At 61.9% G+C, this 23,290-nt stretch overlaps 2 protein-coding genes across 3 annotated transcripts; both read left to right on the top strand.

Annotated features, from left to right (window-relative positions):
- Positions 1 to 975: 975 nt before the first annotated feature.
- ANKRD13D (ankyrin repeat domain 13D) lies at positions 976 to 16,130 on the top strand. Of its 2 annotated transcripts, XM_056131678.1 has the most exons (15): positions 976 to 1,255; positions 1,725 to 1,860; positions 1,963 to 2,087; positions 2,564 to 2,609; positions 2,683 to 2,826; positions 2,938 to 3,127; positions 12,814 to 12,880; positions 13,212 to 13,293; positions 13,441 to 13,502; positions 13,583 to 13,713; positions 14,904 to 15,061; positions 15,161 to 15,268; positions 15,338 to 15,507; positions 15,580 to 15,674; positions 15,837 to 16,130. In XM_056131678.1, the coding sequence occupies exons 1-15, from the start codon at positions 1,166 to 1,168 to the stop codon at positions 16,048 to 16,050; spliced, it is 1,818 nt and encodes a 605-aa protein (XP_055987653.1). In that variant the 5' UTR covers positions 976 to 1,165; the 3' UTR covers positions 16,051 to 16,130. The 2 variants fall into 2 exon arrangements, with proteins under 2 accessions (XP_055987653.1, XP_055987654.1); XM_056131679.1 differs by lacking the exon at positions 15,161 to 15,268.
- An 884-nt stretch (positions 16,131 to 17,014) lies between these two features.
- On the top strand, positions 17,015 to 22,646 carry SSH3 (slingshot protein phosphatase 3). The gene is made up of 14 exons (XM_056131811.1): positions 17,015 to 17,169; positions 17,605 to 17,642; positions 18,000 to 18,276; positions 18,871 to 18,989; positions 19,194 to 19,265; positions 19,536 to 19,601; positions 19,681 to 19,869; positions 19,945 to 20,038; positions 20,127 to 20,255; positions 20,332 to 20,378; positions 20,563 to 20,709; positions 20,794 to 20,994; positions 21,074 to 21,347; positions 21,816 to 22,646. Exons 1-14 carry the CDS (start codon positions 17,104 to 17,106, stop codon positions 22,074 to 22,076), a joined length of 1,980 nt encoding a protein of 659 aa, XP_055987786.1. The 5' UTR covers positions 17,015 to 17,103; the 3' UTR covers positions 22,077 to 22,646.
- The last annotated feature ends 644 nt before the right edge of the window (positions 22,647 to 23,290 follow it).

A 23,290-nucleotide genomic window follows, 5' to 3' on the forward strand; every position in this document is an offset into this window, starting at 1 on the left:
GACTCACTTCGAGTCATTTTGCCGGGGCTGGAGCAATAGCGCAGTGGGTAGGGCGTTTGCCTTGCATGCAGCCGACCAGGGTTCGATTCCCGGCATCCCATATGGGCCCCTGAGCACCGCCAGGAGTAATTCCTGAGTGCAGACCCAGGAGTAACCCCTGTGCATCGCCAGGTGCGACCCAAAAAAGCAGGAAAAAAGAAAAAAGTCATTTTGCCAACAGGGAGGCCAGGCGGGCCAGGCACACCGCACGGGGGAGAGGGTGGCCCTCACCACCCCCACCCGCAAGGAGCAGAACCCAGGCTCGGTCGGCGGCCGAGGCTGCACCCCAGTTCCCTATGGGGGAGGGGCCCGCCCTGATTTCGAAACCCCCCCTTCCTCTCTGGCACTGGCAGCAACGAGCAGCCTCTGTGAGGGCCCCTCGCGGACGCATCCCGGGACCCCGCTAAGGGGAAGGTGTGTCAAGCTCGGTCAGCACCTAGGGGCAGCCGGGCGGGGGAGGGGGGACGCGGGGGTCCGACTCGCATCTCCCGCGCACACGCAGCCAGAGTCGGTCCCCGCGGGGCCGGGCAGGAGCCGCCGCGGGTGCGCAGGGCGCAGCGGCCACGCGGGGACCTCGGGCGTCGAAGAGAGGCCCGCGCACGCGCACCCGCGCCCGGGGGCGCCGCCCCCGCCCCGCCCCGCCCCGGGACCCCCACCTTCCCCTTCCGGACTCGCAAGGAAGCGGGGGTCTGCGCCGGGCCTGCGGCGCCCCCTGCAGGCGGCGGGCGGAGAGCGGCGCAGGCCCCGCCCCAGCGCTCGGCCTCGCCCCGAGCGCGCGGTTGCCACGGCGCCCGGGCAGCGCCCCCCGCCCGCCCCCGGCGCGCGCGCGGGCCCGGCCGCGGTTGCCATGGCTGCGGGAGGTCGGGGGCGCGCGGCCCGAAGCCCCGCCCCCGGCCAGGCCCCGCCCCGGGGACGCCCCGCCCCGCCCCGGGGACGCCCCGCCCCCTGCCCGCGCCGCTGCCGCTGTCGCCGCTGCCGCCGAGGGGGCCGCGGGGCTGCGGGGGGCGCCTCCGGGGCGCGGCGCGGACGCCAGGCGAGGGGGCCGCGGGCGAGCTGAAGCCCAGGGGGGCCGGGCCGCCCCCGCTGCGCCCGCCCTCCCGCCCGGGATGCGGCGCTGAGGCCCAGCATGGCCGGCCCGGGCCCCACCTTCCCGCTGCACCGGCTGGTCTGGGCGAACCGGCACCGCGAACTCGAGGCCGCGCTGCACAGCCGCCAGGTGAGGCCGCGGGGCCGCCCCGCCCCGCCCCGCCCCGGCCCGCCCCCCCCGCCGCGGCCGGCTCGGGCCCCCTGGCCGCCCCCGCCCCCCCAGCCGCAGCCCGGGGCGGCCGCCCCCCGCGCCCGAACCCCAGGCCTGGGCGCGCCGCGCAGGGCCTCGCCCGGCCGCATCCCTGCCGTCACGCCACCGCATTGCATTCCGCGCCCACGGTGCGTCGTCGCACCGGCCGAGCCCCGCCAGCCCCCGGCCCCGACCTCCCGCCCGAACAAACACACCTGCAGCTGCCCACCCCCTCCCCCAGCTCTGCAGCGCCCTGGCAGGGGACGGGAGAGGTGGGCAGGGCCGCCCGCCCGCCGCTCCCCCGCCCCCCTCGCCTGGACACAGGACACAGGCCCCGCTGCCCTCTCCCGGCCCGTGCCCCTCCTTCCGCGGGGCTCCCCGCGCTGAGTGAGGGCCGCGTCTCCCCCAGCACGACATTGAGCAGGAGGACCCCCGGGGCCGCACTCCCCTGGAGCTGGCCGTGTCCCTGGGGAACCTGGAGTCGGTGCGGGTCCTGCTTCGACACAATGCCAACGTGGGCAAGGAGAGCTGCCAGGGCTGGGCAGGTACTGCAGTGGCAGGGGCTGGAAGCGGGCTCGCTGGGGAGGGCTCGGAGGCCAGGCCGGGGGCTCCTGGAGAGACGCCCCTCAGCAGCCTGGGACCCCCAGTCCTGCAGGAGGCGGTCAGCACGGGGGACCCCGAGATGGTGCAGCTGGTGCTCCAGTACCGGGACTACCAGAGGGCCACGCAGCGGCTGGCGGGCATCCCCGAGCTGCTTAACAAGCTCCGCCAGGTACAGTGGGCGGGCAGTAAGGGGGGGCTGCTGGCGGGTCCCCCAGGTACAGTGGGCGTGCAGCAGGGGGCCCTGATAGAGGGCCCCTGTGAGCACCCCATCCTGGGGGCAGGGCGGGAGAGGGGGTGCTTTGGGAGTGCCTTGGCTACAAGAAGGTCACCGTTCCTGAAATGCCAGCCGCCCCTGGGCCTTGTGGGGGGCGGAGGGAGGCTCCCCCGACGGCCTGGCCCCCTTCACACCCGAGGACCCTGGCACCCAGGACAGCAGCTAGTGGTGCGGTTGAGACTGACACCTGCAAGCTTCCACCTGTCCCTGCGGCCCCCCACACCTTTCCGGGGCCCTCCTTGGCCCTCCCTTTCCCGCACCCGGTTTGCAGGGGCCAGGGTTGGGGCGCAACACTAAGCCCACGCCTTGCCAAGGGGGTCTCTCGTTGGGGGGGCGGCCCCCCACCCCCCACCACCTCTGCCCTCTCCCAGGCTCCCGATTTCTACGTGGAGATGAAGTGGGAGTTCACCAGCTGGGGTGAGTGGGGCGCACTCGGGCCTGGGGGGGCGGGGCTCCCGGGAGGGGCCCCCATGACCTCCCGCTCCCGCAGTGCCCCTGGTGTCCAAGATGTGCCCGAGCGACGTGTACCGGGTGTGGAAGCGCGGCGAGAGCCTGCGCGTGGACACCAGCCTCCTGGGCTTCGAGCACATGACGTGGCAGCGGGGCCGCCGGAGCTTCATCTTCAAGGGCCAGGGTGAGGCGCCGCCCCGCCCGCCCCCCAGGGGGCGCCACGCCCGCCGCGCGGGGCTGGGGGAGGGGCTGCGGCCTGGCACCCACTGTCCCCCCCCCCACCCCTGCCCGGCAGAGGAGGGCGCCCTGGTGATGGAGGTGGACCACGACCGCCAGGTGGTGCACACGGAGACGCTGGCGCTGGCGCTGCACGAGCCCGAGGCGCTGCTGGCCGCCATGAGGCCCAGCGAGGAGCACGTGGCCAGCCGCCTGACCTCGCCCATCGTCTCCACCCACCTGGACACCCGCCACGTGGCCTTCGAGAGGTCAGTGGCCCCTGCTCAGGCCTGGGGCTCAGATGGGGTCTCCTGCCAGCCCCTGCGGCCTCTCCCCGGGCGGGTCAGGGTTTCGGGGTGCGGGGGCTTTTGACTTTCGACCTCAGGAGTTTGCCCCTGAAACAGGGCTTGGGCTCGGGTTTGGGGGTCTGTTGGCAGCCCTGGGGGGTGGCCTTGCCCATGGCGGACGGTTCTGGTTGACAGTCACTTGCCTGCTCCAGCTCCTCCTCCAGAAATAGCCCTAGGGGGGGGCCTCAAAAAAATTCTCCCCCCATTAAAACAGAGCACCCCCCCAGCAGACCCTCCCCTAACCTAGGCAGCTCTAGAACTTTCTGTTCATTTGGCATCCCTGCCCTGCAGCACTGCTGAGGGACAGTGGGGTGGCTTCCTCCTTCGAACAGTGTGGCTGGGGGGTGTCGCCAGTTCTCTGAGGCCTGGCCGTGGGGCTTGGGGGTCAGGTGAGGGCTACGGCTGGACTGTCGGCCAGCCAGGGGGCTGGGGTGACTCCCTCTGCCATTCTTGGAGTTCGGTTCCACAGTCGGGAACGGGAACCAGTGCGGGCTCTGCGGGGCCGTTTCTGACTGGCCTCTCCCTCCTGACTGGCACAGTTGGGCAGCACCTGCTTGGCCCTTTGTACGTCCTCTGCACGCGGGTCACCGTTCCACTGCTGAGTGACCATCACCTTAGCCTCGGTCAGGCCGCCTGGCTTTCCTCACTCACGAGCTTTGCAAATACTCTCTCCAATTTGAGGCTTATCTCTTTACTTTGTTTATTTGGGGGACCACACCTGACAACATTCAGGGGTTTCTCCTGGCTCTGTGCTCAAGAATTATTCCCGGCAGTGCTCAGAGGACCTCACGGGATGCCAGGGATTGAACCGGGGTCTGCCGCGTGTAGGGCAGGTGCCCTCCCCACTGTGCTATCACTCCGGCCTCTTATTTTTTTAATTTTTTTACTTTCTTCAGAGTCATTTGGAGGACGTGTTTTTCACTTTGATGAAATCCAGTAGATCTAGTTGTTCTGTTTTGTTGGGGGGGGTCATACCCTGCGGAGCTCAGGGCTCTGCTCTCGGCCACCCCGGCAGGGCTTGGGGGAGCACTTGGACCGTCGGGAATCAAACCCCGGTCGGCCACGTGCATGGCAGTGCCCCTCCTGCTAAGCTGTCGCTCCAGTCCTGGAGCTAGTGTTTCATTTGCTCCTTGTGCCTTTAACATCATTGCACCAAATCCAAAGTCATGAAGTTTCCTCCCAGTTTTCCTTCAGAAAGCCTAAGAGTTTTAGCGCTCACATGTCAACCTGGGATCCCTGACAAATGAATGATGCGTCCTGTGGGAGAAATTTGGCGATCACGTGGCCGAGAGGCCGGTGTTTCCCAGTGAGGGGTAGAGATTGCGTGCCCATTGATAGATGGGTCATTTCTCGAGCCAGACCCATCGATCCGTGCGTCTCTGCATCGAGGCCGTCTTTATCACTGTCACTGCGGAGAGTACGTTTTGAAATTGGAATATGGGTTCTTCTTTTTTTTATTTTAATGTAGGAATATTGCTATTTATTCAGCCACTAGCTTAGCTGATTGAATTGGGCATGAACTCCACCTTACTTTATTTTTTCATTTTTTATAATTTTTATTGAATCACCATGAGAGCAGTTACAAAACTTTAGGGTTTGTCTCGGTCATACAATGAAAAACCCGTACCTTCACCAGTGCCCATTCTCCACCCCCAACAACCCCAGTATACCCCCATCCCACACCCTCCCCCTACCTGTGGGGCAGATGATTTCCACATTTCTCTCTCTCTACTTTGATTACATTCAATATTTTGACACCAGACCCACCATTTTTATTTGGGACTTTACCCCAACACTCAGATCTGCTGAAAAGGCAACACTAGACAATTTGTTTTCTGTTGCTGGTTATGAGTAACATATGGTGTTGTGTGGCTGCGGTAGTGGCCGCATGATTTTCAAATTTCGAAGTTTTAACAATTAAATCTGGAGGGATTTCTGCCAAAACCTGCTGGGTTCCAAGATTTGTTCCTGAGTCTGTTGGATCATGGCCGTTAAGCAGCTTGATCAGGAGCCAGAAAGGCCGTTCATGGGCAGCTGCTCAGGGTCTCTTTGGGACGGGGAGGAAAGGGCTGGCTCCACCCACATCGCATGAGGCCCTGCGTGTCTTGTCACTGAGGGCCCAAACCTGATTGCCCAGTGGCCTCTGGAGGATGATGGCCACCGAGCCACGTAGGGGGAGCAGGCGGAGGGACAACACCCTTTCCCCCCTTGGGGTGGCCCGGCAACAGTAACCTACTGCAGGGTCCGGACGCATTTCTGCCAAAAGCCGCTGGGTTCTAAGATTTGTTTCTGAGTCTCTGGGATCATGGCCATTAAGCAGCTTGATCAGGAGCCAGAGAGGCCGTTTGTGGGTGGCAACTCAGGGTCTCATTGGTACGGGGAGGAAAGGGCCGGCTCCACCCCCATCCTATGAGGCCCCACGTGTCTGTCACTGCGGGCCCAAACCTGATTGTCCAGTGGCCTCTGGAGGGTGGCAGTCACCGGGCTGCCAGTGGGAACAGGCCAAGACACAAGACCTATTCCCACCTGGGTTGGCCCAGCACTGGTAACCTGCTGCAGGGACTGGACGCATTTCTGCCAAAAGCCACTGGGTTTCGAGATTTGTTTCTGAGACTCTGGGATCATGGCCATTAAACGATTTGAGCAAGAGCCAGAGAGGCCGTTCGTGGGCAGCTACTCGGGGTCTCGTTGGGATGGGGAGGAAAGGGCCGGCTCCACCCCCATTCCGTGAGGCCCTGCATGTCTCGTCACTGCGGGCCCAGACCTCACTGTCCATTGACCTCTGGTGGATGGCGGCCACCAAGCCGCCAAGGGGGAGCAGGCGGAGGGACAGCACCCTTTCCTCCCTGGGGTGGCCCAGCAACAGTAACCTACTGCGGGATCCAGACACATTTCTGCCAAAAGCCACTGGGTTTCGAGATTTGTTTCTGAATCTCTGGGATCATTGCCAGTAAGCAGCTTGATCAGGAGCCAGAGAGGCCATTCATGGGCGGCAACTCGGGGTCTCATTGGGACAGGATGGAAAGGGCCAGCTCCACCCCCATCCCATGAGGCCCCACGTGTCTCGTCACTGTGGGCCCAAACCTCACTGTCCAGTGGCCTCTGGAGGATGACGGCCACTGAGCCGCCAGGAAGAACAGGCCAAGGCACGAAACCTGTTTCTACCTGGAGTGGCCTAGCACCGGTAACCTACTGCAGGGACCAGACGCTTTTCTGCCAAAAGCCGTTGGGTTTCGAGATTCATATCTGAGTCTCTGGGATCATGGCCATTAAGCAGTTCGATCAGGAACCAGAGAGGCCATGCCTCCAATTATATAGCTGAGCCAAAGGTGGGTTGTGGGTGTGTCTCCCACATACCTAATTTTTGGCCGTTTACTTTCTTGGTAAATTTTGCCCCAAATTTTTGGAGTCTGGCCAAAGGCACAGCAGCAATTTTGGGGTATCTGGAAGTCTGAAGGCGCCATCAGGCTGCTGATGCACTCGCCTCGTAGGTACAGATTGACCTGCTGGTGGCACCATACCCCCCAGAACATGGGTTCTTCTTTTGAAGAACAAAATTCTTCGTTCTTGGAATTTTGGGGTTTTTTGGGGGAGGATGATCCTGTATCTCTTACTATATCAAGTGGATTCCAGTTCTCCAGTCAGTTTCTTGGTTTTGTTTGTTTTGGGGCCACACCTGGTGGTGATCAGGACATACTCCTGACTCTGCACTAAGGGGTCATTCATGGCAGGGCTCAGAGGACTATATGGGGAGCCAGGGATTGAACCTGGATCAGCTACGTGCAAGGCAAACGCCCTTCCTGCTGTACTGTTGCTCCAACCCCATCTGCTGGTCAGTTTCTGCAGAGAAGTTAGATGGATCCTAAGGGCCTTTGCAGGGACTCTGCAGATCACTGGATAGTAGAACCGCCTTAATGGTAAAGTTTTGGGTCCATGAACATGAGGTGTTTCCCTTCTGTTCTTTTTTTTTTTTAACATTTTTTTTATTAGTGAAACACCATGGAGTACACTTATAGACTTACAAATTTTTGTGCTCGGGTTTCAGTTATACAATGATCAAGTACCCATCCCTCCACCAGTGCCCATCCTCCCCCACCACGGGTCCTAGCATCCCTCCCACCCCCCATCCCCCCCCTTCCCTTCTGTTCTGATCTTTAATTTTTTCAGCAGTGATAGTGGTTTGGGGGTAGGGGTCAGGCCCTGCCTACCCAGCAGTGCTCAGGGCTTACTCCTGGCTCTGCTCTCAGGGATCACTCCTGATGGACTCAGGGGACTTTATGGGGTGTCCAGGATCAAATCCGGGTCAGTTGCAAGCAAGGCAAGAGCCTTACTCACTATACAATTGCTGTGATTCCAAATTTTTCCCTTCTTGTGTTCATTTTATTCTTTCTTGCTGTTATTTTACTAATAAAATTTTCTTAATTTTATGTTTTAATTGTATGTTTGGGCTGGAGCGATAGCACAGCAGTAGGGCGTTTGCCTTGCACGCAGCCAGCCCGGTCGAGCCAGGTTCGATTCCTCTGCCCCTCTCGGAGAGCCCAGCAAGCTATCGAGAGTGTCTCGCCCGCACAGCAAAGCCTGGCAAGCTACCCATGGTGTATTCCATATGCCAAACACAGTAACAAGAAGTCTCAAGATGGAGACGTTACTGGGCCCGCTCGAGCAAAATCAATGAACTACGAGAGGACAGTGTTTGTTTTGTATGTTATAAATCCATAGATATTCAATTAAAAGTTTTTGTTTGGTGTTGGGACTGTGCCCGGCTGTGCGCAGTGATGGCTCCTGGTGCTGTTCAGGGGACCAAATGCCTTGCTGGGGATCGAACCCAGGTTAGCCGTATGCAAGGCAAACACACTATCTACCTAACTCAGTGGGTTTGTTATTTTTAGGGGGCCCCAGACCCATTGCTGCTCCAGGGTTACTCCTGGCTGTGCACTCAGGAATCACTCCTGGCAGTACTCGGGACCATCTGGGGTACCCTGGATCCAACCCAGCCGGCCGCATGCAGGGCGAGCGTTCTGTCTGCTGAACTTTCTCGCCAAGCACCCCAGCCCACCCTGCAATTGAATTTTTTTTTTTTTTGCTTTTTGGGTAACACCCAGTGATGCACAGGGGTTACTCCTGGCTCTGCACTCAGGAATTACCCCTGGTGGTCTCGGGACCATATGAGATGCTGGGAATTGAACCCGGGTCGGCCGCGTGCAAGGCAAACGCCCCACTCTCTGTGCTATCGCTCCAGCCCCCAATTGAATTTTTTATATGTTGGTTTCAGCAACTTTTTTGATTTTTTGTTTTTTTTCTCGATTTGCTCGAGCGGGCCCAGTAACGTCTCCATTGGAGACTTTGTTGTTACTGTGTCTGGCATATCGAATACTCTCGGTAGCTTGCCGGGCTCTCCGAGAGGGGCGGAGGAATCGAACTCGGGTCGGCCATGTTGGCTGCGTGCAAGGCAAACGCCCTAATCCTGGAGCTTTGCTTCGTTTCGTTCAGGGCCCTGGCAATGCTCAGCAACTCCAGGCCCAGTGCTCAGGGTCACTCCTGGTGGTGCTGGGGGACCATGCAGCACCCGCAACCAAACCCAGCCTCCCTCCTGTAAGCCTACACGAGCCCGCTGGGCTATCTCTCCCCGGCCGGGTGCTTGACATGAAGAGCAGTGTCTTATCTGCCTTCCTGAACAAGCCGGATGCCTTTTCTTTCTCTTCCTTGCCTAATTGCACTGGTGCGGGCGGCAGGTATCCATCTCCCACACTTAAATCTGGTGCCGGCTGTGAGTGCTCTTGACCTGGTTAAGAAAGTCCCCCACAAAGCCTCATTCATTGTTTTTATCACGAAAATGGCTGGGTTTTGTGAAATGCTTTTTTCCATGGTGTGGTTGGATCACATAACTTTTACTTTGGGCCCGTTGATCTATGCTCTGTCCCTTGATTCGCAGGTGTTGAACCAACCATGTATTCCTGGGATAGGCCTGGCCATGATATATAAGTTTTAAACGTAGTGGTGCCAGTCAGCCTGTATTTATTTTATTGAGGAGCTTTATGTCCATATTTATAAAATGTATTGGTCTTAGGCTGAAAGATAGTATAGTGGGTCGGGCACTTGCCTTGCATACAGCTGATCCAGGTTCAGTCCCCGGCACCACTTATAGACTCTTGAGCCCACCAGTAGTGTTCCCTGAGCACAGAATCAGGAGTAGGCCCCGAGCACAGTTTGGGCCCCTGTGTGTGTGTGTGTGTGTGTGTGTGTGTGTGTGTGTGTGTGTGTCTCTTTGGTCTTGGTGCTTAGAACATACCTCCTTGTTTGAGTTAGGCTTTGTCACCTTCTCATCTGTATTTTGCAAGAGTTTGTGGTTAATCGGTATTGTCACTGTCACTGTCCTCCTGCTGTTCATCTATTTGCTTGAGCGGGCACCAGAAATGTTTCCATTATGAGACTTGTTACTGTGTTTGGCATATCGAATATGCCACGAGGAGCTTGCCAGGCTCTGCCATGCGGGCAGGATACTCTCGGTAGCTTGCCGAGCTCTTCAAGAGGGATGGAGGAATCAAACCTGGATCAAACGCCCTACCCGCTGTGCTATTGCTCCAGCCCAATCGGTATTATTTCTTTTAATATTAGACAGGATCCACTGGTGAAGCACCTGGGCCCGAGATTTTCATTTGTTTCATTTTTGTGTTTTGGGGTCATATCTAGCAATGCTCATGTCTTACTTCTGGCTCTATACTCAGGAGTCACTCCTGGTGAACTCAGGGGACCATATAGGATGCGGGGGATTGAACCCAGATGTGCCACGTTCAAGGCAAGCATCCTCCCTGCTGGACTGTTTCTCCGGCACTGTGTGGGTCTTTTCTAAGTTGCTTTTTCTATCTCTGCACTTTTTACAAATCTATTCCCATTATTTCTATTTGAATTTCTCCTCCTCCTCCTCCTCCTCCCTCCCCCCCCCCCACCCGTGATGCTCAGGTTCCTCCTGGCTCATGCACTCAGGAATCACTCCTGGCGGTGTTTGGGGGACCATATGGGATGCTGAGAATCTAACCCGGGTCAGCCCTCATGCAAGGCAAACACACTACCCGCTGTGCTATCGCTCCAGCCACAAGATTCTTCTTTTTATTCGTGTGTGTGTGTGTGTGTGTGTGTGTGTGTGTGTGTGGCAGGAGATGGGGAAGTCCCAGGGGACTCAGGGGACCATCCAGGCATTGAATTTGGGCCTCCCCTGGCCAGGCTCAACCTCCGCTGCCTCCCGGCCCCGCATCTTTCTTCTTCTTTTGGGTTTTCTCAGCCTTTTGTGCTGGGTGCCTGGGTCCAGGGCTCAGTCTGGGGGAGGTCCTGTTTCTTCTTGAGTTAGTGTCTCTCTGGACTTGTCCACCTCATCTCAATGATCTCTTTTGTTCATTGTCTTCCTTTATGATCCTTTTCATTTCTGTGATGTCAGTAGCCATGACCCCTCTTTTGTTTCTGATTCTAGACATCCTAATCTGCCTTTTTCTTGGTCAGTTCACTTAAAAGTGTATTTTTTTTTACTTTTTTCAGTTTTGGGGTCACACTCACCAGTGCTTAGGTCTTCCTCCTGATTCTGCACTCGGGAGTTACTCCTGGTGTTGCTCCAGGGATTGAACCCAGGTCGGAGGCGTGTAAGGCAAGTGCCTTACCTGCTGTGCTCTCTCCAGCCCCCAAAGTGTGTTAATTTTGATCCCCCCGTTCCCCCTGAGGTTTTGGTTTCATTTATTTTCCCTGTAGCTTTTTATTTTCTATTTTTCAAATTTTGGGGCCACAACAGCAGAGCTCAGGGCTTACTCCTGGCTCTGCATTCAGGAATCACTCCTTGCGGGTCTCAGAGGACCACATGGGGTGCCAGGTGTCAAACCCAGGTTGGTTGCGTGCAAGGCAAGCACCCTACCTGCCGGTACTATCACGCTGGACCCATGTTTTTTCTTTTTTTAATCTATTTTCACTTTTTTTTTTTTTTTTTTGCTTTTTGGGTCACACCCAGCAATGCACAGGGGTTCCTCCTGGCTCTGCACTCAGGAACTACTCCTGGTGGTGCTCGGGGGACCATATGGGATGCTGGGAATTGAACCCGGGTCGGCCGCATGCAAGGCAAACGCCCTCCCCGCTGTGCTACTGCTCCAGCCCCTCCACGGGCCATTTCTGCGCTGCAGACCGCCGAGCCATCTCCCCAGCCTCTGCCCTGCTATCTTCTTTTAGGCTTGGTTTTGATTTTAGCCACAGCCAGCCGTGCTCAGGGCTTTCTCCTGGCTCCGTGCTCAGAGATCTCTCGGGGCGGTGCTCAGGGAACCATGTGTGGTGCTGGGGACCGAATCAGAGTTGGCTGCGTGCAAGGGCGAGCCCCTTCCCCCTGCTCTCTGGCCCCAAGACCTTCTTAATAGAGTTACTCACTACAATGACTTTCCCTTTCAGAGCTGCTGTAACTGTTTCCTATGCACTTGGATATACCGTTACCTTTTTGTGGGTCCCTGTGGGGGTTGGGCCACACCCAGCAGTGCTCAGGGCTGACTCCTGGCTCTGTGCTCAGGTGACTCTGGGCAGAGTTCCAGGGAATTTACGGGGTGCTGGGGATCAAACCGGCTCAGCTGTGTGCAAGGCCAGCGCCTTCCCACTACAGCATCTCTCCGGCCTGGAAGTGTCGTGTCTTCCTGCTCACTGAAGCTCTGTCCTCCATATCTTCATATCTGCCCGCCGCCTGCTTCGTGTAGTTACCCCCCACTCATGCCTGTTCCCCAGATCTTTTCTTCTGTTTCTGATTTCTCTCCATGGGAGAAGCCCCTTTGTGTGGTTTCTGACCTTTGTCTTCGACTGAGGGTGCTGTAGTGGCCGACAGCAGGCCTGTCCTGGAGAATGCTCCATGTGTCCCTGAGAAGAATGTGTATTCTGTTGGTGGTGGCGTTCCCGGGCTGTCTCTTCGGACTGGTTGTGCGGGGATACAGGCCCTGAGTGTCCTTGTTGGTGTCTGTCCGCCTGTGATCCGTGACTGAGAGCAGAGCACTGAAATCTCCCACTACAGCGATGAGATCAGATACGCTTTTAAGTCTTCAATGTGAACAATGTTAAGCATGTTTGAGAGAAGAGAGGCAGTGTGTAAGCATCAGCATTTGATGACATCCTCCACTTCTCTCACACGCAGACTCCAGCCTACTCCCGGCGGCGCCTCATTGGAAATGCTTCGCACATCACTTGGATCACGATTTTCTTTTCTTTTTTTCTTGCTTTTTTTTTTTCCTTTGGGGGCCATTCCCACCAGTGCTCAGAGCTTATGCCTAGCTATCTACCTAGGGATCACTACTGGCAGGGCTCGCGGGACCAAGTGGGGTACCGGGAATTGAACCCAGATCTCTGTGCGCAAGGCAAGCGCCTGCCCTGCTGTGCTCTCTCTGGCCTGCGAAGGACATTTGAAAACCAGCCCCGGCACTGCGACCACAGCTGGCCACGGCGCTGCTGATTCCTCCGGGCCTTTTAGCCCTAGTTCTCGCCCGCGTGTTCAGTGTCCAGGTGTCCTTCCCGGAGCCTAACTTGAAGGCTCTTGGGATGTGAAGCCTTTGTCCAGGGTCGGGGACGTGGCTCTTCACAGCCTCCCGTTTGGTCTTTTTCAGGAACAAATGTGGTATCTGGGGCTGGCGGTCGGAGAAGATGGAAACCGTTAGCGGCTATGAGGCCAAGGTAGGAGAACCTAGTGGAGGGGGCTGGGGGCAGGAGACAAGGCCTGGGCCCGCTGCTCCTTCTCCATTTCCCTCAAGGGGACACCGACCCCCGGGACACAGCCAGGGCAGCCACGGGAGCTCAGTGGGGCCTGGGGTTCTCCCCCAGCAGGGGCCCCCCACCCCAGGCACCACACGGAAATGAGCCTTTTCCCCTAGCCAGAGCCTTCTGGGGTCCATGCCTGCCTCCCCCACTGTTCTGGGAACAGGGGTGACCTCGGTCCCATCTCGGAAGGCCACACGTGGGAGCCGGCTCTGGCCCCAGCTCCCCCTCAGTGGCCCCTGCTCCCCAGGTCTACAGCGCCACCAATGTGGAACTGGTGACACGCACGCGCACGGAGCACCTCTCTGACCAGGACAAGTCGAGGAGCAAAGGTAAACCCAGGTGCGCCTGCCTGCAGCCCACCCACCCCTGGGGCCCTGGGCAGCATGGCTGGGATGGGTTGGGGGCCCTCCCGTCTCGCACATGGTGGCGCCCTCTGGAGGGGCGCAGGGGCACTCACGGGCTCGCCTTCTCCTTAGGGGGCAAGACTCCGTTCCAGTCCTTCCTCGGCATCGCCCAGCAACATTCCTCCCACAATGGGGTGAGCCAGGGCTGGGGGCGCTGGGGGGTGTGGCCAAGCAGGCTCGGGCCAGGCGCTCAGCCCTGTCTGGGGCCCCCCAGGCTTCCGTGCAGCAGGCAGCCAGCCCCACCAACCCCACGGCCATTTCCCCGGATGAGTACTTCGACCCCAACTTCAGCCTGGAGTCACGCAACATTGGCCGCCCCATCGAGATGTCCCGCAAAGTGCAGAGGTGAGCACCGAGCAGAGATGGGGCATGCGCCCGCCCACTGCCCACTAGGCTCGACTCCCCGGGATAAGAGCAGGTCAGCCGTATCTGACCTTGGCACCTACCCTGGGGTTGTCCCAAGGGTGGTCACTTGGCCAACTCAGCCACAATGATCTGTGGATGGATGGATGGATGGATGGATGGATGGATGGATGGATGGATGGATGGGTGGGTGGATGGGTGGGTGGGTGGATGGTTGGGTGGATGGGTAGGTGGATATATGGATAGATAGGTATGTGGGTGGATAGGTGTGTGGGCGGGTAGATACATAGATGGATGATGGATGTCTGTATGTGTGGCTGGATAAGTCATGGATATGTGGATGGGTGATATGTGTATATATGGATGGATGGGTATATGAATAGAGGGATGGGTGTCTGCATGGATGGACCACTATGTGGATGGAGGGATGGGTATATGGATGGATGGATATGTGTGCGTGTGTGGATGGGTTACTCTGTGGAAGGATTGATGGGTGGAGGAATGGATGGGTGGATATATGAATGGAGGAATAGGTATGTGCATGGATGGGTGGGTGGGTGGGTGAATGGGTGGATGGATGGATGGATGGATGGATGGATATATGGGTAGATGACGGATGTATGTGTGGCTGGATAAGTGAATGGATGTGTGGATGGATGGACGTTGGGTGGAGACTATGTATATATGTGGATGGACAGGTCTATGTGTATGGGTGGCTATGTGAATGGATGGGTGAATGGACGGACGGGTATATGGATGGGAGGGATGGGTGTCTGTGTGGATGCGTGGCTATATGGATGGATTGATGGGTGAATGGATGGATGGATATATGGATAGAGGGACGGATGGCAGCTATTCCCACAGATGGTATTCTGTTGAGTCTACTGTCTCCTGGGGGCCAGCTTGTGGCCGAGAGGGAAGGGCCTCCATTTCTGCTACCTCCTGCTTTGGGGCCCAAGGAAACATCTTCTCCTCAGAGATAAGATGTGCTGCCTAGCCCTGGCCCAGGTCTGATGCATGCTTCTATTAGGCTTCCTGTGGGCACGCCCCGGCCCTTGACCTTGTGTAGACTCAGCCAGTGGGCAGACTAGGATTTGCTCCCAGGTGGTGTTGGACACCAGTGTCTGGGGTGGGGTGGCCTCACCAGGGGTCCTCGATGCTCATGGGGGCAGGTTCAAGGCCACGCTGTGGCTGAGTGAGGAGCACCCGCTCTCCCTGGGGGACCAGGTGACGCCCATCATCGACCTCATGGCCATCAGCAACGCCCACTTTGCCAAGCTGCGCGACTTCATCACGCTGCGCCTCCCACCCGGCTTCCCAGTCAAGATCGGTGAGGGTGGCCAGGGACCCTTGCCTGGGGGGGGGGCTGCCTGCAGGGGTGTCGGGGGGTGCAGGTGCAGGGTCACTCAGGCAAGGCCACCCCCCACAGAGATTCCCCTTTTCCACGTGCTCAATGCGCGCATCACCTTCAGCAACCTGTGTGGCTGCGACGAGCCGCTGAGCTCCGTGTGCACGCCGGCCAGCTCTGCGCCCACAGGTAACCCGGAGGGGGGGGGCGGCCGGGCCCACCCGCGGGGCCACAGCTGAGGCCGGGCCCCTCTGCCAGGCGCGGGGAGCCCGTTCCCCTGCGAGGTGGACCCCGCCGTGTTCGAGGTGCCCGAGGGGTACAGTGTGCTGGGCGCGGGGCGCAGTGAGCCCCTGAGGGACGAGGACGACGACCTGCTGCAGTTCGCCATCCAGCAGAGCCTGCTCGAGGCGGGCACGGAGGCCGAGCAGGTGGGCCGCGGGGCGGGCCGGCCCGGACCCCCGCTGCCGGGGACGGCCGAGGTGACGGTCTGACTGCCACAGGTGACCGTCTGGGAGGCACTGACCAACACCCGGCCCGGCACCCACCCAGCACCGCGGCCCGCGGCGGCGTACGAGGAGCAGCTGCAGCTGGAGCGGTGAGACCCTCTGCTTCCGGCCAGCCCTGCCGGGGCCGCCACTTCCAGGGCCTCAGCCTGAGTGGTGGGGAGTGGCCGGGGGTGGGGGGGCACCTCCTCCTCCTCACCTGTCTCCCTGCCCCGCCTCACCTGTCTGCTTTCTCCCTCGGTCCCACCTGGAAGGGCCCTCCAGGAAAGCCTGCGAATGTCCACAGAGCCCAGGGCCCCGGGGTCCCCCCAGAGGACGCCTCCAGCCCCGGCGCCCCCAAGCTTCGAGGAGCAGCTTCGCCTGGCCCTGGAGTTGTCTTCTCGGGAGCAGGAGGAGCGGGAGCGGCGGGGGCAGCAGGAAGAGGAGGACTTACAGCGAATCCTGCGGTTGTCGCTCACGGAGCACTGAGCACCGGGCAGCGGCCCTGGGGAAGGCCACCCAGTAACCCCACCTTTCGCCTTTGTAACTTATTTATTTATAAAACTGCGGCGGAATTTGGGGCCTGGAGCCCAGGACGGGCTTGCGGTGGAGACGAAGATGGAAATAAAAGACCTTCAGCAGCAGGCCGTCTGCTCCATGGGGCGCCGGGCCGTGGGCGATGATGCCTCAGCCCTTAGCCTCTCTGTGAAGGGGGACCCCCACCCCACCCCATCCCAGCCCTCCCTGTTGGGAGGGTAAAATGTGTTACCGCAGGTCGCGCCCTTCCCATCAACTTCCGGGCCCTGAGCCGCAGCTGGAGTCCCAGCTTCCTCCTGCCACCTGGCCTGGCCTCGGGTGCTGCTGGCCAGGAGGGGTGAGCCCAGCGCGCCGGGCCTGGGTTCCCGCTCCGACTGCAGCGGGACTTTGGACAGGTCGCTTCCCTCTGCCCAGCCTCAGCCCTGCCCTTGCCTTCTGGGGTGCCGAGGGTTCCCTGTGATGTCATGCAGGCGATTTCTGCCACTCCCCGTGGGAACCAAAGGCCAGCCTGCAAGGACAATAACTTGCGGGGTCCCCTACCATGCACCACTGTCCCACCCCGTTCCCACACCTGTGTCGTCCTCGCTGCTGCCTCTGCCCGGAACAGCAGGTGTCCCAGGGAGGGCGAGGCCGGGAGAGCCGGGTCGGGGCACTCCCTGGGAGTTGGCAGCGAAGCCCAGGGTGAGGGCTGTCCACAGCGGGACTCTGGCCTCGGCCGGCCCGCACCTGCGCCCCGCCCCCGGCCCCGCCCCCAGGCGTGCGGGGGCGGGGCGAGCGGAGGAGCCGCGAAGGGCGGGGCGCGGCGCGGGGCTCCGGCTCGGCAGCCCGGCTGGACGCGAGTCTGGCCCTTTAAGGGCCGTCCCCGAGGAGGTGCCAGGCCCTGGCCGCCCCGCGCTCTCCTTCCTGGTCTTCTTTCGGGGCCGGGACGGTGCGTGGGGCAGTGGGAGGGCGCTGTGCCCACTGCCGAGCCGGGCGCCCCCCAGCCCCCCGCCCCGGTCTGGTCCCATGGCCCTGGTCACCGTGAGCCGCTCGCCCCCGACCAGCGGCCGCTCCACGCCCGTGGGGCCCTCGGTGAGTCCGGCTTTGCCGTGGTCCTGCCCACGCAGTTGGCTGCCCGCTGGGCCCCGGGGAGCGAGTCTCGCTCACGAGCAGCCTCCGCCCGAGCGGGGGGCGTGCGGGGCGGGGGCTGCGTCCGCGGGGCCCGAGAGGACTGTCCGAGGCTCAGGGGACCCCAGTGCCCCGCGCCCCTTCCGGATCCAATCTGGGCCAACTCGGCAGACACCTCCAGCCCCCGCCCACCGCATCCCCGCTGCCCTACCTGGACGCGAGCCCCGGGTTCTCGCAGAGCCTCCGCGCCGGGAGAGGATGGGGGTGGGAGAGGATTTCCCCTCCCCCAGTCCCACTGTCTGCGGTTTGGGGGGTGACCACCACCCGCACACGTAGCCAGCCCAGGGAGGAGCGGGGCCGGTTCCCTGCTCACTCTGCCCTGGGGGACGCTTTCCGCAGAGCCGGGCAGCCGGGCAGAGAGGCCGACTCCAGCGACGGTGAGCACCAGCCCCTCCCAACTCCTGTCCAGTGCCAGGCCAGGCCTCTGCCCTGGGGACACAGACCAACTTCTGAATATGTGGGGCGCTGTCGCAGGGTCACGGGCAGCTTTTCCCACCTTCCTAAGCCCTCGCTCAGACCAGGGCTCCCCACTTAATTTTCCACTCCTACCTCCTCAGACAGGTGGGCCGCCTGATGGCCGCACCCCCCCCCCCCCCAGGAACTGGGTAGAAAGGCATGTTCCCAGGCCACAGACTCCCGTGACTGGCCACACCAGCCTGGCTGGCTCAGTGTCCATGGGGGGGGGGGGCGGCGGGGTGTGTGGTGGGGGGCTAACGGTGTCCTTGCCCTGCCAGACAGAGCTTTGCCGTGCTCCACGGGACACTCCTCAGACTGCATGACGACGGAGGGGACGATGGAGGGGGCGATGGAGGGGGCGATGGAGAGGCTGCTGAGGGCAGCCCTGAAGCCCCAGGGGAGCCCTTGGGGGAGGAGCAGCCCCTTGGGGACCAGACTGACATTGGGGACCAGGTCGACACCGAGCACTGTGATCAGAGTGTCCAGAAACAGGAGCAGAGTCGCCACCTGCACCTCATGGTGGGGCTGCTGAGGCCGCAGGACGACATCCGCCTGGTGAGGCCCCGGACAGCCCCGGGGTGGGGACCGGCCAGGGTGCGGGCTGGGAGGTGCAGAGGGCCCTGCTCCCCGCTTGGGGCCCAACATGGTTCTGGCGGACCCTGCCTGGCCTCCCTGCACACAGGGTGGATGCCTGGGGTCCCTGCAGGGGTGTGGGGACACGTCAGCAGTGTCCTGGGACAGCAGCGACCTGGCCCTCCATTTCCTGGAGGAAATGGTGGCAACCGGTACGGGCAGGTGTGAGAGGGGCTTCGGGACTCCTCCCGAGGCAGCCAGAGCCTCGACTCTCCACTCTGCGCCCTCCCCGCCCAACTTCTCCTACCAGGAACAAGGCTCTTGGCTTTGTTAGCTTTGTTGGCAGGAAATCCCCGCCCGAGTCAAAGTCGGCCCAACTGGAAGCTCTGACCTGGCACCCGGAGTGGGGATGGAAGCTGAGAGCGCAGCGGGGGCGGGGGGCAGCGGGACCCTGGGAGCTGAGGGCACGGGTTCGGGGGGAGGGGGCCCTGGGAAATGAGGGCGGGGGGGCAGGGGCCCCGGGTGGGCGCAGGTGCTCCTGGCCCTGGATCTTGTGAGCCCGGCTCCTCCCTCCAGGCTGCCCAGCTGGAGGCCGCGCGGCCTCCCCGGATCCGCTACCTACTGGTGGTCTCCACCCGAGACCTCCTGAGCCAAGACGAGACAGTCCTCCTGGGGGTCGACTTCCCCCACAGCAGGTAGGAGAGGGGGTGGAGGGAACTGGGGTGCAGTCCCCCCCACAGCGGCGGAAGGGGTGCGGGGGGTCCTGGGCGTGGCCCCCCACGACAGGTAGGGGAAGAGATGTGGGGATCCTGGGGCACACTCCCCCCTGGCAGGTAGAAGGGGTGCAGGTCCCAGGAGGGAGTGAGGAGGGAGAACAGCAAGTCCTCTGTCCCCGCCAGCTCCCTTAGCTGCACTCTGGGCCTGGTCTTACCTCTCTGGAGTGACACCCAGGTGTACCTGGATGGAGACGGGTGAGACGGGAGAAGGGAAGAAGGGGGGCCAGGGCGCAGGGCGGGGGGCGGAGCGGGCCGCCTCTGCTACTCAGAGTTGCCGGGAGACCCTGAGCACATGCCTTAACCCCTCTGCCCTCCCCCCCACACACACACACACACCGGCTCGGGACATGGAGTTTCTGGGGAAGCCCAGTGACCTGGCCATACTCTGAGTCCTGAGGGGCTGGGGTGGCCCCTGGGGCTGTCCAGACCTGGCCTGGGGTCCCACCACCCCCTGGTGCCCCACAGTGGCTTCAGCGTGACGTCTGGCGGACAGAGCCGGATCTTCAAGCCCATCTCTCTCCAGACCATGTGGTGAGGGCCGCAGGCTCGGCGGGGGGTGGCGGGTGGCAGAGAGCGCAGGGTGACCCCCAGCATGCCTCTCTGTCCCCAGGGCCACACTCCAGGTGTTGCACCAGGCCTGTGAGGCAGCTCTGGGCAGCGGGCTGGTGCCAGGCGGCAGTGCCCTCAGCTGGGCCAGCCACTACCAGGACAGACTGAGCTCCGAGCAGGGCTGTCTCAATGAGTGGATGGCCATGGCGGACCTGGAGTCTCTGCGGCCCCCGAGTGCTGAGCCCGGTGGGTGAGTGCCCGTGGGGGCAGGGGGCAGGGAGAGGGAGGAGGGGGATGGACGCTGGCTGACGGGCTGGCCCCGCAGGGCTTCGGAGCAGGAGCGGATGGAGCAAGCGATCCGGGCCGGGCTGTGGGCCGTGCTGGAGTCCAGCGACCTGGAGAGCGTCACTTCAAAAGAGGTGGGCAGGGGCCCGGCTGACTTGGCTCTGGGGTCCCCGGGAGATGAGCTGCCCCTGAGACCCCCCCCCCACCGCCCCGGGTCTGCAGATCCGCCAGACCCTGGAGCAGCGCCTGGGCTGCCCGCTGCAGCAGTACCGGGACTTCATCGACAACCAGATGCTGCTGCTCATGGCCCAGCAGGACCGGGCCTCGCTCATTTTCCCGCACCTCTACCTGGTGAGCTGCGGGCCGTGGGTGCGGGGTGCGCGCGCCCGTGCAGGCAAGCACCCCTAATGGTTCCCCGCGCCCACAGGGCTCCGAGTGGAACGCAGCCAACCTGGAGGAGCTGCAGAGGAACAGGTGGGGTTCCACGGTCCTCGGTGCAGGCCGGCTGTGGCCGGTCATCGGCTGCGCTCTCCGGGGGCGCTGGGCCTCCCCCCAGACGAGGCTGGACGGTGGCCCTGGGGGGTGGGGACGTGGGGAAGGGAGCCCCCAGCGGTCGCGGGCGCCAAATCCGAACGGAGGCTCTGGCGCCGCGCCCCAGGGTCAGTCACATCCTGAACATGGCCCGCGAGATCGACAACTTCTTCCCCGAGCGCTTCACCTACCACAACGTGCGGCTGTGGGACGAGGAGTCGGCGCAGCTGCTGCCGCACTGGAAGGAGACACACCGATTCGTGGAGGCCGCCAGGTGCGGCCCTGCCCCTGCCCCTGCCCCCGCCCGCCAGGGCGGCCCCCTCGACCTCACGCTCGCCCGTCTGTGCCCCCTACACAGGGCGCAGGGCACGCGGGTGCTCGTGCACTGCAAGATGGGCGTGAGCCGCTCGGCGGCCACCGTGGTGGCCTACGCCATGAAGCAGTACGGCTGGGGCCTGGAGCAGGCGCTGCGCCACGTGCAGGAGCTGCGACCCGCCGCGCGCCCCAACCCCGGCTTCCTGCGCCAGCTGCACACCTACCAGGGCATCCTGACCGCCAGGCACGAGTGGGCTGCGGGCGGGTGGGGTGGGGCCGGGTCGCCCGCCCTGCCCGGCTGACCCGGGCCCCCTTCTTCACAGCCGGCAGAGTCACGTCTGGGAGCAGAAGGCGTGTGGGGCCCCCCTGGAGCAGCCCCCGGGCCCGGAGCTCACCACCGTCTTACCACCTCTCCCGCCAGAACCGGAGAGCAGCGGGGAGGCGGCGGGGACTGGGCCGTCCGAGGGCCAGGTGGCCCCCTGCCAAGAGCCGGGGTCTCGGCCCCGCATCAGCTTGCGTGGGATCATGAGGTCCATCAGCCTCCTGGAGCCCCCCGCGGAGCTGGAGAGCACCCCCCGGGCGGAGGACCTGCCGGAGGTAGGCGGGGCCCTGGGGCGCCCCCCTGGCCGAGGCCTGAGGAGCTGGTTCCGGCGAGAGCACAGCAGGGAAGGTGCCTACCTGGCATCCCAGAACAAAACAGGGTCCCCCCAGCCCCGCCAGGAGTGATCCCTGAGAACCAGGAGACACCCCTGAGCACCACTAGGTGTGACCCCAGCCCACCCCCCAAAACACAGTAAACAGGGCTGCCAGCATAGGAACCACGGCCCCCTCCCCTGGCAGAGCCACACCCCCAGCTGCTGGCCTGAGCATGGTTCCCGGGGCTTGGACCACTCGAGAGGCTTCCTGGAGGAGGTGGCGGGTGTAGGTGCCCCTAAGAGCAGGGTGTGGCCCGTGGCACCCGCTGCGTTAAGGCAAAGGGGACTAGGGACAGGAAGGCAGCTGCAGGCGGGCGGGTTCCCAGGTCCATCCACACCTGCCCACTGACTCTTGTCCTCTGCCCTCCAGGTCTTCTCCTCAAGTGAGTCTTCGAATGGGAGCCCGGCACCCTCCAAGGCCAGGGACCAGGGGCGGGCGCGCAAGGAGCCCTGGCCTGCCCGGATGACCCGCCAGTCCGTGGTCGCCCTCAACAACGCCGCCCTGGTGGCCAGCCGAAGTCAGGCCTTCCAGGAGCAGGGGCAGGGACAGGCTGGCTGCTCCCCGGCCCGGGCCCGGAAGGTGGTGAGACAGGCCAGCGTCGAGGGCAGCGGGGAGGACGATGAGGCCTGAGCCCTCCAGGCCTCTGCCCCCCTCTGGCAGGTCCCCAGGACACCCCAACACTACAGCCTCACCTCCTCCAGCCTTAAACCTCAGGCCTGTGCCTCCATGCCAGGCTCCAGACTGCTCTGGGAAGGGGACATGCAAAGGACTAAGAGCCTGGGACAGGGGCCAGCGCCATAGTCTAGCGGGGAGGGCGTTTGCCTTGCACACGGCCAACCCGGGTTCGATCCCCGACATCCCATAGGGTTCCCCAGCACCACCAGGATTGATTCCTGAGTGCAGAGCCAGGAGTAACCCCTGAGCATCGCCGGGTGTGACCCAAAAAGAAAAAGAAGAGGCTAGGGACAGTGACACCCTCGCTTCATTCTTGCTGCTCCCTAAGTCTCTCCGCGCGTGTGGAGGGGGCACCCCCACAAGGGGAGAGGAGCCTGCACTCAGCCTCCTTGCTGGCCCCTTTCCGCTCTGCACCCCACTGCTGTCTTCTGCTGCTGTGCCCCACTCCGTGCTCTGTCATGGGTCAGAAGCTCCAGGCCAGTTTTCTGGCCTTCACGACTTTTCCAGATCTCACGGTTTATTCGTGTTCTAGCTTTGTACTTAAGAAATAAAAAGCATTTTCACATTATTTTCAATTTTATAATAAAGTCATCTATCCATCCGGGTGGTTCGGGGGGGGTACGTTCAGCCCCTGGAACCAGCCCCCAGTCCCCTCATTCCCCCAGTGCCTGCTGACAGGTATCGTGGCGCTGGCTCTGAGCCCACTTTGGGTCCCGAGAACTTTCCTCTCGTTCCCAGGCCTTTCCTCCAAGGGAGGTGATGCCTGGGTGCCTCCCCCGCCGCCCTGGGCCTCTTCCGGAGCAGGACTGGGCCTGTCTCGGTCTCTGGTCCCCCAGATTGGGGGTGGAGGGCAGGGTCCTCAGTTCCTTCCCTCAAAACAGGCCCCCTCAGGTCAAGCTGTTTTCCGGGCCAGTTGGAAGAATGAATGCTGGTCCCGGGGGAATGGGCAGGGCTGGGCCTTCAGGCCCCCTTCTTTCTCTGACACAAAGAAATGAATCAGGCCCTGCCCAAAAAGCGCCCCGCCCCCCTCGGTCCTAGAACTCAGCCTCTGCCTGCGCTGCAGGACTCTCCGCTGACGCTGGTCTGATGGGGCAGGAGGGTCATGGGGCAGGGAGAGAGGCTAGTTCTGATCCTTCCAGGGGAGGGGACTGGGTCACACCCTGTGGTGC

Source organism: Sorex fumeus, unplaced genomic scaffold (genome assembly GCF_029834395.1).
Source record: "Sorex fumeus unplaced genomic scaffold, SorFum_2.1 ptg000093l, whole genome shotgun sequence".
In the NCBI taxonomy this organism is placed as follows: Eukaryota; Metazoa; Chordata; class Mammalia; order Eulipotyphla; family Soricidae; genus Sorex; species Sorex fumeus.

What these genes read in the sequence shown, in the direction of transcription:
- ANKRD13D (XM_056131678.1), top strand. Translation starts at nt 1,166, where the DNA reads ATGGCCGGCCCGGGCCCCACCTTCCCGCTGCACCGGCTGGTCTGGGCG. An exon ending in CGCCACGTGGCCTTCGAGAG is followed by an intron (nt 3,128 to 12,813) that starts GTCAGTGGCCCC and finishes GGTCTTTTTCAG; the next exon opens with GAACAAATGTGGTATCTGGG. An exon ending in GGACAAGTCGAGGAGCAAAG is followed by an intron (nt 13,294 to 13,440) that starts GTAAACCCAGGT and finishes CCTTCTCCTTAG; the next exon opens with GGGGCAAGACTCCGTTCCAG.
- SSH3 (XM_056131811.1), top strand. Translation starts at nt 17,104, where the DNA reads ATGGCCCTGGTCACCGTGAGCCGCTCGCCCCCGACCAGCGGCCGCTCC. An exon ending in TTTTCCCGCACCTCTACCTG is followed by an intron (nt 20,256 to 20,331) that starts GTGAGCTGCGGG and finishes CCGCGCCCACAG; the next exon opens with GGCTCCGAGTGGAACGCAGC. An exon ending in CGATTCGTGGAGGCCGCCAG is followed by an intron (nt 20,710 to 20,793) that starts GTGCGGCCCTGC and finishes CCCCCTACACAG; the next exon opens with GGCGCAGGGCACGCGGGTGC.